This window comes from Lemur catta, chromosome 9, assembly GCF_020740605.2.
Source record: "Lemur catta isolate mLemCat1 chromosome 9, mLemCat1.pri, whole genome shotgun sequence".
NCBI lineage: Eukaryota > Metazoa > Chordata > Mammalia > Primates > Lemuridae > Lemur > Lemur catta.
Genome location: NC_059136.1, coordinates 65,440,934 through 65,457,762, shown reverse-complemented (window position 1 = coordinate 65,457,762; position 16,829 = coordinate 65,440,934). Strand labels below are relative to the sequence as shown.

The following is a 16,829-nucleotide window of genomic DNA, read 5'->3' as shown; positions in this document are numbered from 1 at the left end:
TATTTTGTTTTAAAAGTTTCAGGATCTGCAGCTGAGAGAATTCTACTGTGAGGGCAACCCACTGTTTGTGAACCAGCCAATTATCACTGCGTACAAGGACGCAGTCTTGAGTCTCCAGGTGAAGCCTTCCTTCGTTCACATGAGTCTTCACACTAAAGCCACGATTTACGTTTTAAAGAGTTTTCAGTTAAAACATTCTTGTCAAGCCAGAAAATGATTAATGTAATTCTAGCTCATTGGCAATGTAGATCCTACACGTAATTTTTCTCGAGTTGCTTACGGAATCCAATGTAACCCTCTGATTTCCAGAGTGACTTAATTCAGAGAAATGGAAATATTTTGTTGGATGAAAAGAAAAGAGAGAAATTCATTTTAACTTTAGCCTTCAAGTATTATTTAGCTTTCAGTATTGCCTACCTATGTATGTGGTTTGTTCTTAGTGGGGTTTTTGCCTCTCCCATCCTCTTTCCGTTTGTCATCATCCCTAATGGATAAGGGAACATAATCCAGAAAGCATGTTTACTTTAGTAAAACCAGTTGATGGCATCAAAAGAAGGAATAGGAAAGCACATTAGAGGGCTCTTTTGGTAATAAACAAGCCAAAGATTGCAGGTCTTCCCACATTTGACTGTGATTCTGCATCATGAATTTGAAATTCCTAGATCCACTTGGATGTGTAGCTGAATGTGCAGGATTGTTGTAAGACTTTTAGGAATTGTAGAGGATTCAACTTTCCTGGCTGCAGGAAACAACCAACCTTGTTTGTTGTTTAGTTTGTTTTAAATATTTTTTTTCTGTATTGCCTAAATAATACATGTTTACTACAGAAAACTAGAAAACACAATGAGCAAACAAGGAAATGAAAACTTAGCATACACCGATTTTTAAAAAGTTTCATACTACAAAATTAATACAAGTTCATTTACAGAAATTAGAAAAAATAAGCCATTAGAAGTTGATAAAAATACTAAGAAATCCAGTATGCAGAGATATAACCATTCTTTTCTCTGACATTTATTCTTTTAAAACTTCTTATGCATCCAGAATATACATATGTTTTTATTAAAGATGAGTTCAAAATCTACACACTATTTAAAGACTTGGTTTTTCACTCAAAGTATTGTGAATATCTTTTCAATCAGTTAAAAAAAAAAATCCCCAAACCCAGACCATGACATCTTTTTTGATGAATATATGGTAATCTGTTTCATGATGGCATCATAATATTTTTAACTACTTCCCCATAATACTTTTAACTGTCAGATGTTTAGATTATTAATAACTTTCTAGATTTTTGGCCTTTATAAACAAAGCTACAATGACCATTCTCATGGAGAATTTTAAGCTCATGTCCATATTACCCCTATGAAACCTATTGTTGGGCTAAAGAACTGATATCTTTTCAAGTTTGATTAGCTCTTTTCAAACATATTCCCTTTCAGAGACTATTTCCACAAATAGCATTATTTTCTACTCTTGTGTAAAAAAAAATTTTCATTTGAAATTTAATTGTGAATAATTTTAAAGACTGTAGTATTTAATTTTTAAAAATCCCTTATAACCTATTTTTTTCTTCTTGCATCAAGCATTTCAGAATAATATTAATAATAGTAGCTGACACTTATTTTAAACTTACTATGGGCAAGGCACTGTTCTTAGCAGGAATGAACTAATTTAGTCCTCTAATAATCCTGAAAAGATAGGTACGTTGTTGTTCCCTTTTTATAGATAAAAGAACTGAGACCCAGATAGGTCAGATAACTTGTCCAAGGTCACAGAGCTACTAAGGGTTGGGACAAGGTTGCCAACTTACGCAGTTGGGCTCCAGATCTCCTGCTGCAATATTGGCTTAGATAAGGGAGGCAGAGAGGTGAGGGAAACAGAGACACGGTAGTTGTGGGTTGGAAGAGGTCCTGGTTCGTGGAGGAGGCTAAGTGAGCGATCAACACAATGTGGTAGCAGTCTTACAGAGAGCCCTCAAGGGCAAGAACGTTGCCCTGTGGCTAGATTCCAGGTGAGAGAGCAATATTTCTCTCTTCTAATTTTCAAAATTGTAAGGTCCAGGGGCACAAGAGTTAGTTTTTAAAATACGTTTAGTAGAAATAACGATTTTTGATTCAGTATGTAAATGATTTGAGTATTTTTAAACTTATCTCTAAGAATTTTTCTTAGAAAGGTGACAGATTGATGCTACTTTACATATTTGTTACTTAAAGTCATTTGTACTGGACATTTGGTCAATGTTACTTATTAAACTACTTTGGGTGTCAAAGAATTATAGGGCTTTGATACAGGCTGTGCCTTGGTAAAGATTTTTGCAAACTTTGCTTCACCTCAGAAGTTTATGAACTAAAATTTAATGCTAATGACTAGATTATATAAATTATTAACCACAATAGACTGCATTATTATAGTAGATACCAGTCTTAAGCATTTTACCGTTGTTATCTAATTTAATTCTCCAAACTCTATGTGATAGCGTGGGGAAAATCCCTATTTTACAGATGACATATCCAAGATCAGGGAAGTTAAGGACTTGTCCAAATAGGGTCACATAGCTAATATGGCATCCAGACAGAATTTGCACCTATGGATCTACTAATATTTGACTCTGCTCAGAGTATTTGCTCTTGATGCAGTATTTTGGTGCCTATCATACACACAGTAAGGATTGATTATATCATCGTTCCAAAGTTTATCATTCCTTCTAAGGATTCATTCTAACACTTTATAATTTTTATATTTATAAAACTATAATTTTTATGTGTATAATTTAATAATTAAAAATAAATTATCACACACAAGGCAAAGTAAAAGAATACACATGCAACCTCATTTCAATTTATGATGGATTTGAATATATATAGTTAGCTTACAGATATTCTAACAAAATAACATATATACTATTCAAAAGGAACAATTTAGCCACAAAAGATTTCTTGACTTTTAAATAACACTGGAATCAGACTATCACTAAATTGTATATTCTCAAAACCACACTGAATGTATCTCTAAGAGGTGACCTAAAAGATACTATTGGTCATGCCAATAGTATCTTATTTTATATACCCTCACATTTCCAAGTAATAACTTTATATTTTAATGGTGTATGTTATTCTTCCAAAGTAACCCATTGGCAGCGAGTAGGAGAAGAATATAAATTAACGGGTGATGGAAGAGTTGCCAAGTGATAGAATGAGTGCAACAAACATGCCTGGGACCAGAAATCATAAATGGAAGAAGTGATCTGTATGAACCTATCCACAGGTCCCATGTACTGCAGTAAATTCTTCTACCATCTCCTGTTTTGGGGAGCGAATCCTTCTCTATGTTTTCTGCAGCTTTATAGTGAGACCTAGTCACTGAACTGATGTAGCTGAAAGCCCACCCATACAATAAGTATTTCATTTTGAATCACATGCTATGCTCTGCTTAAGTAGTTGGAGAGGGGGTGACAGTAAACATCGGAGTCCTGGTGATGTTAGTGTGAAGGCATGACCTCAGTCATGTAACCAGCCAGGAGAATGCGCTTAAGTGGGTAGGAAGTTGCAGTTTAGGAATCCAGAGAGCCAGGGCTGTTTGCTGTATCGTGGCAGCTTTGCCGGGTGTTCGTTAACTGGGAGGGAGAGGGAAATAGGAAACAGGGACACAGCAATTTATAGAATTCTGTTGTCATTTTTAAAATTGTTTAAGATGTGAATTGGGGTGAATGAGTGAAAGATTATGTATGGATGTATATATTTCTAAAGATTCCTATCAGAGCCTGATGTGGACTATTTTAATACTACAGGGAAATGTTTCACTTTGGTCAGAAAGAAAAAGTCCCAAATAAACTAGCCCCAAACACTATTAAACATTTCAAGCGGTGTTTGTGTAACAAACAGGACTGTTTATACAGGACTTCCATGCTACTGGCATAAATAATGGAGAACATTTCGTGGGCTTTGGAAAATGTTTGTTTTCTTTGCTTGGTCAGTGAAGATTTAATTTTATGTATTATATAATATATTTTTATTTGGGGATGATGATGTCATTGATGGCCTAGTGAAAGGAAACTTCCATTTCTTTACAACCTCTTTGGAGGGGACAGGTACATTCCCACCTAACAGGTACAATGCATACTATCTGGGGGACAGGCACACTTATAACTTTGACTGTAATAGTACAAAAGCAATTTATGGAACCAAAATGTTTGTACCCCTGTAATATCCTGAAATTTTAAAAAAGCACCATAGAAATATAATATTATTATTGCACAAAGTCAGTTTTCTGAACACGTCTACGTGGATAGGTTTAATACAGATTGAATTCAGAGATTTAGTTCATAGAAATCATTGCTCTTTACCAAGATGATGCTCTTCAGGTGCTCAATGCAGCAAGTAATTTAGACTATTGCCTCTCAACCTTTAATGTGCACACCTATTACCCGAGGACTGTGTTAGATTGCGATTTTGACCTAGTGGTTCTGGAGTGTGTCTGAGAGTCTGCATTTCTAATCAGCTCCCAGGTGATGCAGCCTGTGAACCACAGTTTAAGTAGAGGATTTAGACCTTAGTAAATATGACAGAATCAATTTTTTAATGCAATCTCAAAGTTTGTATTGTCTTTGCTTACTGTAATGAGAGGTACCAAATTTGGACCCAAATTATATCTAACTTTATAAAATATGTAATTTTAATTTATTATGACTTGGATTTTTATATGTAAGAGACATAGAAGTATTACAGTATATACAACTTACTGTTCTTATATTGATGAAAACCAAACTTATGTGCAATGCCAGTCATTTACAGCATCATTCTTTAGATATACTAAGAATTTTAATTTAACAATATCTGAGGAATAAACCAAATATTTGATCTAGTGAAATGGGAATCAATGTAATGTAAAATAGTTATTTTGAAAATAACCTGACTTGGTCAGAAAGTGACTGCTAAAAAAAAAAGAAAAAAATAACCTAAGGAACCATGTTCTTCTTTTTCAATTTAGGAAATAACATTACGATTTATAATGCGTCAGCTAGAAGAAAAGAATCTTCTCCTAATGCATGCCTTACAATGGTACCCAGAGGTCAGGAACAAAATCTCTCAGGAAAAAGTATGTGCAGTATGTGAAAAACCCTTTATAACCCCATGGCTGGAATGTGTTCAGTTTGTTCCTCCACCAAAGGTAAATGGTACTTTTGTTTGAATAACACCTACTCCTAGTCTTTGTCCTTATTTAAATCAGCAAATACTAACTACATTTGTACTGAAGAATTGACTTCTATGATAGCACACTGTTAATTTTGGATAGACAAATTTGGATATGTCTGCAATGATCATAACTCATTCCACTTATATTTAGAGACTCATTCTTTTATCACAATACATATGTTCTAGCAAAATTTCATGAAAGTTGAAAATTTTTAATCAGCAAATCCCTTTTGTTTATCAACCTTAATAATAAAACTAGAACTATGTTCTTCTTGGGAGAAGAATTGTTTAATAGTCTGTTGTGGAATTTTTGGTGGAGAAAAGGTGAACGTGCTGGTTAGTGTATGTCATGAGGATGTTCTAGCACATTGGATGTGCACCAATGTGCACCCGCAACATTATGTCAAGACTTGTGTACCCGGGTAGTTCATATAGCCCATAGAACACATCCTAGAACAGGAGTCAGTAAACCTCTTTTTTCTGTAGATGGCCAGATATTACTAGTAAATATCTTCGGCTCTGTGGACAATGCAATCTCTGTCACAACTACTTGACTCCCCTCTGTAGCATGAAAGCAGCCCTAGAGGATATGTAAATAAGTGTGTCTGTGTTATAACAAAACTTTATTTGTGAATTTGAATTTCCTATAATGTTCACATGTCATGAAATATTATTTTATTTTCATTTTCCTCATTTAAAAATGTGAAAACCATTCTGAGCTCTCAAGTCTGATGAAAACAGGAGGTGGGCCAAATTTGGCCTCGGGACTGTAGTTTTCCTACACCTGTTTTAGACCATCCAACAGTCATTCTCAACACCAGAATTTCCTTTCTGCTTTTGGAGAACCCTTGGCCTCCCTTGGGCCAGCGTTAGTACAATAGCTGGTGAGAGTGTTAAATAAATAAAAACAGATGCGGTTCCCACCATTCTAAAGACTATCGTCTGGTGAAGGAGACAAACATGAAACCAATAAACACATCTAATTATAAACTGTGATAAATATTATGACCTAAAAGAATGGTGTATTAGTTTGCTAGGGCTGCTGTAACCAAGTATTTATACTACAAACTGGGTGGCTTCAATGAGAGAAAGTGATTGTCTCACAATTCTGGAGGCTGGAAGTATAAAACTAAGGTGTCAGCAGGGCGGGTTCCTTCTGAGGGCTCTAAGGAAGGACCCGTTTCAGGCTTCTCTCCTGGGCTTATACATGGCTGTCTTCTCCTTATGGCTCTTCTCGTTATCTTTCTTCTACGTGCATGTGTGTCCAAAGTTCTCCTTCTTATGAGGACACCAGTCATTTTGATTAGGGCCCACTCTAATGACCTCGTTGTAACTTGACCATCTCTCAAAGGCCCTATTTCCAAATGAGGTCACTTTCAGAGGCCCTGGGTGTTAGGACTTCAACATATGAATTTTGAAGGGAACACAACGCAACTCATAACAGAGGGGTTCCACCAGCAAGAGTAACAGGGAAGCCTTCCTGTAAATTCGGGATAAGGGAAGTCCTTGCTGAGGAAAGAATATTTTAAATGACACCTAAAGGAAAAGAAGGAGTTGGTCAGATAAAGAGTTGGGGAACAACATTTCAGGTAGTAGGAACAGTGTGTGTTAAGCCTTTGAGATGGGAAATCACTTTTTGATTTGAGGAAATGAAAAATGGTTTGGTGTGATTAGAGTATAAATTGAGTAGGTGGATTGGGATAGGCAGGTGTTAGATCACCAAGTATCATGCAGTCCACATGAGAAATTTGGCTTTTATTCAGTGTGTGCTGAGATACAATTGAAGAGGTTTAGGTAAAAGAGTGACATATTCTAATTTACATTCTAAAAAGATAACTTCTGAGTAGAGAATGAATTAGAGGAGTGCAAGGAAGTGAGGATATTGGGCAGGGAGCTGTTTGTTCTAAACCAGGTGAGAGATGGTGGGGGTGGTGGCTTTGCAGAGAAGTGGGTGGATTGGAGACAGATCTGGGAGCAAGAAGTAATGAGACTTAGACTACCAGTTTTCTGACCTAGAGAACTGCATGGATGCAAATGTCTTTTACTGAAATAGGGAAGAGTAAGGGAAAAGCAGGTTTGTTGGGGAGAGGTTTATTTGGGACATGGGTGAGGGTGAGATTCCTGCAAAATTAGGGAGCACGAGCAACAAGAAGGCATAGACTCCTATCCAGTCTGTTAGGCATGACGGGGAATCTAGGATTTAGTGTTAGGGGTGTGTGTGTGTGCGTGTGTGTGTGTGTGTGTGTGTGTGTGTGTGTGTTGGGGAGCTAGCTATATGACCTTTAATATTCTTTCTATTTCTAAAGAGATTGATTCTGAAGCCTGCGTTTCTAATGATTTAGGGTGTTGTTAGACTCCAGTAGTCTTTGTGCCAATAAAGGACCTGAGTTGTGAGTCCGTTTGCAGCCGTCTTATCACTAGGCACTCACCAAATTTACCAATGGAGCTTTTAAAAAATGCAGGTATCCTACCCTAGACCTACCTACTGACTTAGAATCTGTAGGCGCAGGGCCTGGGCATCCGCAGTTTTATAGAGTCCCAGTTGATTTTCATGTGTCCTGGAAGAGGACATTGGGATGATGACCGGCCCTTCTACCACCTGCCTCTTGCGTCATCCCAATGTCCTCTTCAGGCTAAGCTTCCTCATCTGTCAAATGGCGACGACAGTCGTGCCTGTGGCACAGGGCTGTGATGAGGGATATATAAGCATATGAGGTAGTACATAGGCAGCGCTTAGCACAGTAGGTGCTCAGTGAGGATAGCTTTTTTTTTTTTTTTAAATCAAGGCCTTCCGACAAGAAAGAATGATTACATTCTTGTGATAAGTAGATGTGGCAGTGCACAGAGTATATGAGAAGCAGCAGCGTTCCCTGATTTCTCCCTGGGGCCTATCACAGTGACTGTGTTTGGTACTTGGAAAATATATAATAAAGGTTAAAATTATCTTAAGAAACGTTGCTTGGAGGTGTGATTTGGAGGCTAGGGAAGCATGAGAACAGGTAAAGAACTAGTGGACAGGCGTTGCAGGTGGGGCAACTGCCTGTGCATAAGTAACAAATGAGTTGCACCATGAGTACAGGGAACTCACTGAAGGTGAGGGATGAGAGATAAGAGACAAGGTTGGAGAGAGAAGCAGTGGGAGAGCACAATGTGTATGAAGTTTGAACTCAATTTCAGAAAGTACTATATTAGTTGCTAGGGCTGCCACCACAAAGTAGCACAGACTGGGTGGCTTACACAACAGGAATTTATCTTTTCATAATTCTGGAGGCTAGAAGTCTGAGACTAAGGTGTCAGAAGGATTGGCTAGGCTAGGTGTGTTGGCTCATGCCTGTAATCCCAGCACTTTGGGAGGCCAAGGTGGGAGGATTGCTTGAGCTCAGGAGTTCGAGGCCAGCCTGGGCAATATGGTGAGACCCCATTTCTACAAAAAATAAAAAATTAGTTGGGTGTGGTGGCACACATCTATAGTCCTGGCTACTTGAGAGGCTGAGGCAGGAGGATTACCTTAGCCCAGGAGTTTGAGGCTGCAGTGAGCTATGATAGTGCCACTGCACTCCAGCCTGGACAGCAGAGCAAGATCTTTTCTCTCTACAAAAAAACAAAAACAAAAACAAACCAAAAACAAAAACAAAAATGTTGGCTGCTTCTGTAGCCTCTCTTCTGGGCTTGTACATGTCTGCATTTTTCCTGAGTCTTTAACACGGTCTTCCTTCTATACATGTCCATATCCAAATATCCTCCTCTCATAAGAATATTAGTCATGTTGGATTAGGGCCCACCTTAACTGACCTTATTTTAATGTAATGTAACCACTTGAAAGAACCTATATCCACATACAGTCACACTCAGAGATACTGAGAGTTAAGACTTTAACATATGGATTTTTGGGTGACACAAATTTAGTGCACAACAGCTACCTACAGTTGTTAAAGCAAGTGAAATAGCAAGATGACATTTTTATTAGACAAAAAGGGGTTGGACCTGGTGATGTAAACTTAAGGATTGTTTATATAAGTGCTGCTTGATGCCATCGGAATGAAGATCGCTCAAGGAGACCGACCCAGTAGGTGAGAAGACCAAAAGGACAGAATCCTTGAGGACAACAGTATCAGAGGGTGGGCAAAAGCGGGGATCAGCAAAGGAGAATGAGAAAGAACAACTGGAATATGTGCAGAGTGGGCACAACTTTTTGGGCTGTAAAATATAAATGTGTAATAAACAAGACATTCTTACATTTTCTTCTACTGAACTTACCTTGAATTTGGGCCCTCATTCTACTGGAAAACTTATTCTAATTGATTCAAGGCTTATGTGGTGATTGCAGGTCACTCATTTAATCTTGATCCTTTAGAATTTCCTTCCCCTCCCTTTCTCCCTGTATTATACAACTTGTGGCATTCTCAAGTTGTGTCGTGGTGTTAGGAAATAAGAGCAATATGTTCTGCCAGTGCCCTCTGTTTCATGTGGGCATCCTCTTGAGGTGTATGATCAGCCTGTCTAGACCTCAAATATGCTCATAACTTGATAGTGGCTTCTGGTGAGTGGTCTACTTCCCATTGAGCTCTGCTTCTCCATCTGTGTACTCTGTCTTCCTGTTCTGACATTGAAGTCCCTTTGGTTTGCTGGTCCTCTTCCAACCATTTCCACACTATTCTCTGGGCACGAGAAAGTGTCACTGCTCTGTCACTCCAATTTGGGCTCAAGAAAGAGCTCATTAAAGAGGCCAAGTTGAGAGATGCCCAGCTGAGGAGAAAAATCAGGGCTGGAAAATTGGAGGAGGAAGATAGTGCCCTTTGTGCCACTAAGTGGCAAGGCAGGAAGTAGGCTGCACCCATTGGAAGCCTGACGGGAACACTGGAGTGAAGCCAGCAATCTTGACTGATCTCCAAGAAATGTAGAGGGAAAAGGTAGGGGAACTAGAGGATATTTCTTGAGGGTGAGGAAGGCTTGAGGAAAGATTTTGAGGATAAGTAAATATGTGCATGACTGTAGGCTGTGGAAGGAGCTAGTAGAAAATGAAACTTAAAATTAGGCTGTGTTGTATGCCAATTCAGGAAGAGTTTAATGTTTCCAATATGTACTACTACTTTTAGGAATTAATAGGACTAGAATTTGGTTACTGTATCATGAGACTCTTGCACTTTATCACCTTAAAGGATTGACTAAGTCAAAAAGAGGGGAAATGAAAATTTTAAACGGCTAATAAATAATGATTTTAAACAACTGGTAAATAATGGTGGTGCTATTCCACTTACAAAGTGAATTTTTCATATTTTTTTCTTCTACTGAACTTTACCTTCTATTTGGGCCCTCATTCTACTGGAAAACTTATTCTAATTAATTCAAGGCTTATGTGGTAATTTTAAGTCACAATACCTTTCAATACCTTTATTGGATGATTACTATATGCAAAGTACTTTGCTAGGTTCTCTGAATCCAAAGATCAATAAGATACAGTCCCTGCCTTTGAGGAGATTGAAGACTATTTATTAAAATACAATGTTATAAACATTACCATAAGGTGTTATATACCCATGCTACGGAGTCACAGACAGAGCAAACAACTACCTAAGAGTCTTAAAGGAAACTTTCCTAAGGAGGTGATGTTTGAGTAACATGAATTCCTGATACTCATATTAACTTTGTGATTTGGTTTTCATTGTCTTCATTCACAGGTAAGCAAAGTTAAGTAGCTTATTCACAAGTTTCAAATCTACCAAATAATAGAATTCAGACTTTAGCTTACCTGATACCTCCTGACACTACCTTCAGGTCTCTTTTTGCTTCACTATAGCATGTACACTTTTGTTTTGAACCATAAAAGAAAGTGCAAATAAATCATTCATTGATGGTGATACAATTACTCCCAACAGCTGCTTTCATATATTTGAAACACTGCCACGTGAAAGAGAGATGAGGCTTTTCTTCTGTTGACTTACAGAGTACAACATAGAAACCACTAATGTTTAGCTCAGATAGATGGGAGGATTTTCTTACAAGATTTTAAATACACACACACACACACACACACACACACACACACACACACAGGTAAACATCAGTCACCATTGAAGAAACAATAAAGATGGAAGAAAGAATAGAATAAAGAGATCTGGTGTCCACGTAATTTCATTTTAAACATTCAGAGGGAAGTGAAAATATATTTTTCTCAATGAAATATGTCTGAGCACATTATAAAAACAGCAACAGAGTGGCATAAGAATATAGCATGGGTTCAAAACATAATGGTTAAAAAAATAAGCCAGATACCAGGGTGTAGATCCTAACAAATGACAGAAAATGTTCAAATATTGAAGAAACACATGATGTCAGATAAAAAAGCACATTGAATGCCAACTGGAATAAACAAGAACAAATCCATACACAGACACATTTTGGTAAAACTGTATACCACCAAAGTTAAACTAAAGATGAATGAAATGTTTAAGAACAGATTGATCACCTATAAAGAAGTGACAATGGATTGAAAGCAGGTTTCTCATAGCCAGTAATAGATGCCAGAAAAAATGGTGTAATGTCTACAAAGCACTAAGGGAAAATAACTCAAAATGTAGAATTATATTCCTAGATAAATTGATAGGCAAAAGGCATAGGAATGTCAGAAAATTATGAGAAGAAAATTTTAGAAAGGAAAATTGTTTTGCTTTGAAGTAGGCATTGATTCTAACCTTATTCAGATCATTTAAAAAGTTAAAACTTAAATTAGTAACATTTAGTAAGTATATAATAGTGAAAAAGTATGTGACAATGGAATTAGAGTAAGCATACAGTACAGATTTATTAATAATGCTAAACAAATTTAAGGATACTTAAAATTGTTAAAAATTGATCAAGAAAATTGAGATTTGATTATACATTGCTAGATTCTTGGCAACTGAAGAATTTTTTTGAATGTGGTTGTTTAATTCTTTGTGTCGAGTGGAGGCAGAGTGAAAACATGCCCAAAATATTTGGGGATAATGATCAGATTAACCACATTGGTAAGCAGTTGCTTTTGTATATCTTTAGAGTTTTATACTGCTTTTCCACTTAGGTAGACAGAAATTATACAAAAACTAGTTTTTGTAGAAGCTTCCCTTTCTATTAAAATTTTTTAAATTTCTTAATTATATCTTCAGGAACTAAACTTAGAGACTACTGACCTTTATAGTAAATACTTTATCAAGAAGGGAGAACCCATCTGATAAATGTCTGGTTGTCCTCATTGTGCTTTACAGAATGTTTTGCTTCTAACAGGGTTTGCACTCAAAGGAGGGAGACATTGTATGATAAAAGGGTCTTTATTCTTGACATAAAATACAGAAACAACCAAATATCAAATTGTATTTGCTTCTATGCAGGTAAATGTGAGATCATGTCATGGCTGCCTTATGAAATAGTGAGAAGAGGATTGGGAAGTAGTTGATGAAAAGTTTTACTCAATTCAAACATTAACCTTTACCATAATTCATCCAGATGCTTTTGCCTTTTTCCAAATGTTATAGCCCTGCCATCTGAGTTCAGTTAGTCCTTAGCAATTATGGAATTATCAATAATTTCTATGTAATTGATATTTCAATATTAGCTACTAATGATATAAATCTTTGAAACAGCAACAAAAATAATCCCTTTTAGTTACTACTAACTTAGGCCGTATTTGAACAATGACTTAGAGGTAACTTAAATAGTCTCATAAAATCCTTTCCAAACACTTGAGTGATCCTGTGCCCAAGATATGCATTTGATAGTTTTCATTTCTTATAGTTTCGTTAGTTGAACTTAACATTTCCCCAGATTCCTTTAAAGTTGAATAGTTTAGGGAGGGAACGGTTTGGAACATGAACTCTTAACCCTGTATTGAATGATGTAATGTAATTAAAACTACCCTCAAAAGAGATTAGACCGAGTAGGTCTCCCTATAAATGAGTGAAAACGTTCATCTACTTTATGAAAATAAATGAAAATTTGTAACTTTAATTCCTTTTTTATGACAAGCTGCCAGTAATGAAACATAAGATTACATTTAATAATTTTACTCATTACTTATAGAGTAAAATCTCACTTCGCAGTAAAAAGTTATTACTGTTAAGATACCACTGACATTCATTTATGAAACTGATCATTTCAACCAGCCAACTGTGAAAATGAATGTAGGTTTTAAAACATTTATGCCGTGCTTACTCAATTTAACGTATATCAGGCATTAAGAGGATCAGAAGGCATCACATTTCTAATTCTAAACAGTTATGAAAGTAATAAGTATTTATTGTTTAGAAAAATTGAAATGGTATGTATATTCCTTATTATTTTATTCAGAAAACAGCAAAAACAATTATAGTATAAATTAACTCACACACTGTGTCTTGATTACTTTTACTACTCAAAGTCCTCTTATCCTTTTAGAGAACTCTCCCTTTTGTTCTTAAACTGCCAGCTAGAGTCACAGTTGTATGCAGTATTTATGATTTTTTTTCTTCTAAGGAATCTTAAATTGCATTCAGCTTTAGTTTATTTACTCAAAGCAGTGCATCACCAAAACCTTGAACCTTCCACGTGAAGTTCAAAGGACCTCGATTATGCAGGGGTGGTGTTAGAGAGCAGGGCCGCTCTGCAGGGGAGAGAATGCCCTTGAGCTGGATGGCTGGCTGGAACATGAGCAGAATTTCCTCTCTGATTTCTGTTCAGTCCAAAATGCCTTCAGGGTGGAAAGACCATATAATGTATCATCTAAGCTAAGATGCTTTTGAGAATAAAAGTGGACATTATTATTAATAATAGCTGGACAAACAGCAGGAAGCCAGGACTATTATTGGCAAATCTTAATGTATGGCTACCCTTCCTAAATGGAGCAATTAACTTCAGAGCAGTGCCCATTGCTGGCACTTATCACTGCTGGCCTGGAGGAGTTGTCATCCTGAACATTCATCTTGGATTTTAAACATTATTTTTAGTCACCCTATAGGTATTTAATGGCCTGCTTTAAGCAGGAAGCTCTGAGCGCTAACAAGTAGGGGACCTAGTCTGTCCCAAATGGTTTAAAATCTGAGTTTAAATTCTGAAGATGTAGCAGACATTAGTGGATAAAAGCTAAATGTTAAATGAGTGGTACAGACCAGTTGCTTTCAGCTTCAAGCGGAAGGTGAGATCACTGTAGGTTGCCTGGCCCAGAAAGATGCTAGGACTTGTGTAGGGCCTTGAAATAGGTGGAATTCAAATACATGGAGAAGGAAACAGAGAGGGCATTTTAGAAGAAAATGGTTGGAGGAGAAGGAATCATGCTAATAGGGAAGTGAATCAAGTTGGTTTGGAGATGGGAAAGGGAGGAGGAGACATTATTTAAAAATTGGAGTCAAATTGCATGAACCTGTCAAGGGATCAACTAAAGAGTTTGAACTTGACCCTGTTTGAAAATGGAGTCCTACTGAATGTGTGGAGGTGAGTCAATAATACAAGAAAAGATGTGTTTTAGAAAGAGTCATTTGGCAGTAGTGTGCTGAATTAGTTGAAGTTTGAGGAGAAGAGAAGCTGAAGAAAAGAAACCAATTAGAGCGGTTGCCTGCGGCAGGTGTAAGGTGTAGCAGTGGAAATGCAAGGGAAACACGGTGAGGAAGGAAGGACAATGGAACCTGTTGACTGAACACGAGAAACTTCTGAGGGGTGTGAAGGAGAAAGAAGAGTCCAGAGGGGAGCTTACTTGGGAGGCAAGACCCCAAGTTTCATCTTAGATATGTTGAGTTTCAAGGTTTGCCTGCATAATTCAAATGAAGATGTTTAACTATAAATTGGACACAAATTGGAACAGTACAGAAATATAATTCTTCTGCATATTATTTGAAAATATGCACTTTCCAACAACTGTTCGTTCTTCCAGACCATTCTGTAATGGCTATTAAACTACAATCAAAAGCCCTCATTAGTGAAAGAGGCTGGGAGGCATACTAGGACTAACACTAATCTAGAATTTAGTGAACTTGGATTCTACCCCTGTCTCTGCCTTGAACTATGAGGCCTAAGGTAAGTCACCTACCTTCTCACTATATCTGGATGAGTTTCTTCATCTGGACAATGAAGGAATTAGACCAAAGTCTCTTCTAGCTTGAAAGTGCCTTGATTCCATAAAGCCGTGAAGCACTGCCATGGTTATGCTTTTCAAGTTCTGCTAATTTGGAACACGGTACCAGTATTATCAGTTTTCTACTGATGCTGTAACAAATTGTCATAAACTTGGTGGCTTAAAACAACAAAATTTATTATTTTGCAGTCCACTAGGACAGAAATACAACATGAGTCTTACTCGGCTAAAATCAAAGTGTCACAGGTTAAATTTCTGTCTGGAGGCCCTGAGGGAGGAACCCATTTTCTTGCTCTTTACAGCTTTAAGACGACACCTGCATTCTTCAGCTTATAGTCCTCTTCCTCCATCTTCAAAGCCACTATTGGCAGATCTAGTCTTTGTAAAGTCAATAGAAATAGAAATTTAAATGGACATCAAGTGATAAGGTTTTAGTGAATTTCTTTTGTCATGCAAACGTTACTGAAGACACGATTCTAGATGGAAAAGGGATTATGTCAAATCTTTTTAAATTTCCAGAAAACAATTCATGTCCCTGAGAAATATTTCATGGGAAATAGAAATTATTAAATTAGAGAAGAATCACCAGCAAAGTTTCATATTCACTATCAGACTGATAATGGGGCTTTAGTAAAATAAGCTCCTAAAAAGCTAAACAAAACATTCATTTTATTCTAATTAACTGTACACTATCCCCCTCAAGAAGGGGAAAGAGGGACACAGACACTTTGCATTCCTGCTTGCAATTTCTTAATGGCACAAGGGAAATGGCTAAAACCACAGTGGAAATAGAAAATGCCTTTAATAGTTTCTATTATAAACTTTTCACCTCATGGAGAAATTGGACAAAGCAAATAGGATGTCCTGCTTGCTTCCTTGGTTTATGTTTGTTTCTTTCTCTAACCTCCTCCTCTTGGTTCCTTGGCTCTGTTATTTGTCCTAGTTTCTTAAACAGGAACTGAGTGAAATGTATGTAGCATGGGTTATTTTCAATAGTTCTTTAGTTCTAGCTGAGTTATGTTACAGAAGTAGGCAGGAAGAGATGCTTGGGTGAGAGGGTTGTCTACTATATGGAAAGGGAAAAGACCACATTTAACTTTTAATTTTTGTCATTGGTTCTCCAAACACAATTTCAACACTTAACCATTATAATCCAGTTAGATAATCAATATTATGTCATATAGAGTAGATTTAAAATATCATACATGGTTATGTGTCTGTCATTGGAAAAATACGCAATTCTTTTTACTTCTGGGCTAATGTTTATTGTTGATATCCCATGATTTATTATTTTATGGTCTATTTATTGTTTATACTATATTGTTTCCCCAATACAATGTGCACATTCTTGAATTTATGCTCTCATAGTTCACCCTTCCTGAAATGTCCTTTTGCCTCCTCTCCAGACAGTCATATCCTTGTCACCCTTCAAAACGCAGCTCACCTTTTCCTTATATTGTGAAATCTTGCTTAATATGCAGCTTATAGTGGTATCTCCCTTCTTTCCCTCATACAGAACCCATCAGTGAGTTGAGCCATATGTTTCTAGTTATTTTGTG

The 16,829-nt window shown here is 36.9% G+C and overlaps 1 protein-coding gene across 7 annotated transcripts in view; it reads left to right on the top strand.

Moving 5' to 3' along the window:
• Positions 1-16,829, top strand: part of LOC123645194 (deubiquitinase OTUD6B) — a 119,902-nt gene that overhangs the window by 99,715 nt on the left and 3,358 nt on the right. For 5 of the 7 annotated variants that reach the window (XM_045561816.1, XM_045561817.1, XM_045561823.1 and 2 more), the window contains 2 exons: positions 17-118; positions 4,990-5,169. The exons of 1 other annotated variant lie outside the window; for it this stretch is intronic. In XM_045561816.1, the coding sequence (XP_045417772.1) occupies positions 17-118; positions 4,990-5,169 (282 nt within the window). The remainder of the gene's footprint in view (positions 1-16; positions 119-4,989; positions 5,170-16,829) is intronic. One more of the 7 variants, XM_045561818.1, reaches the window with a different exon arrangement.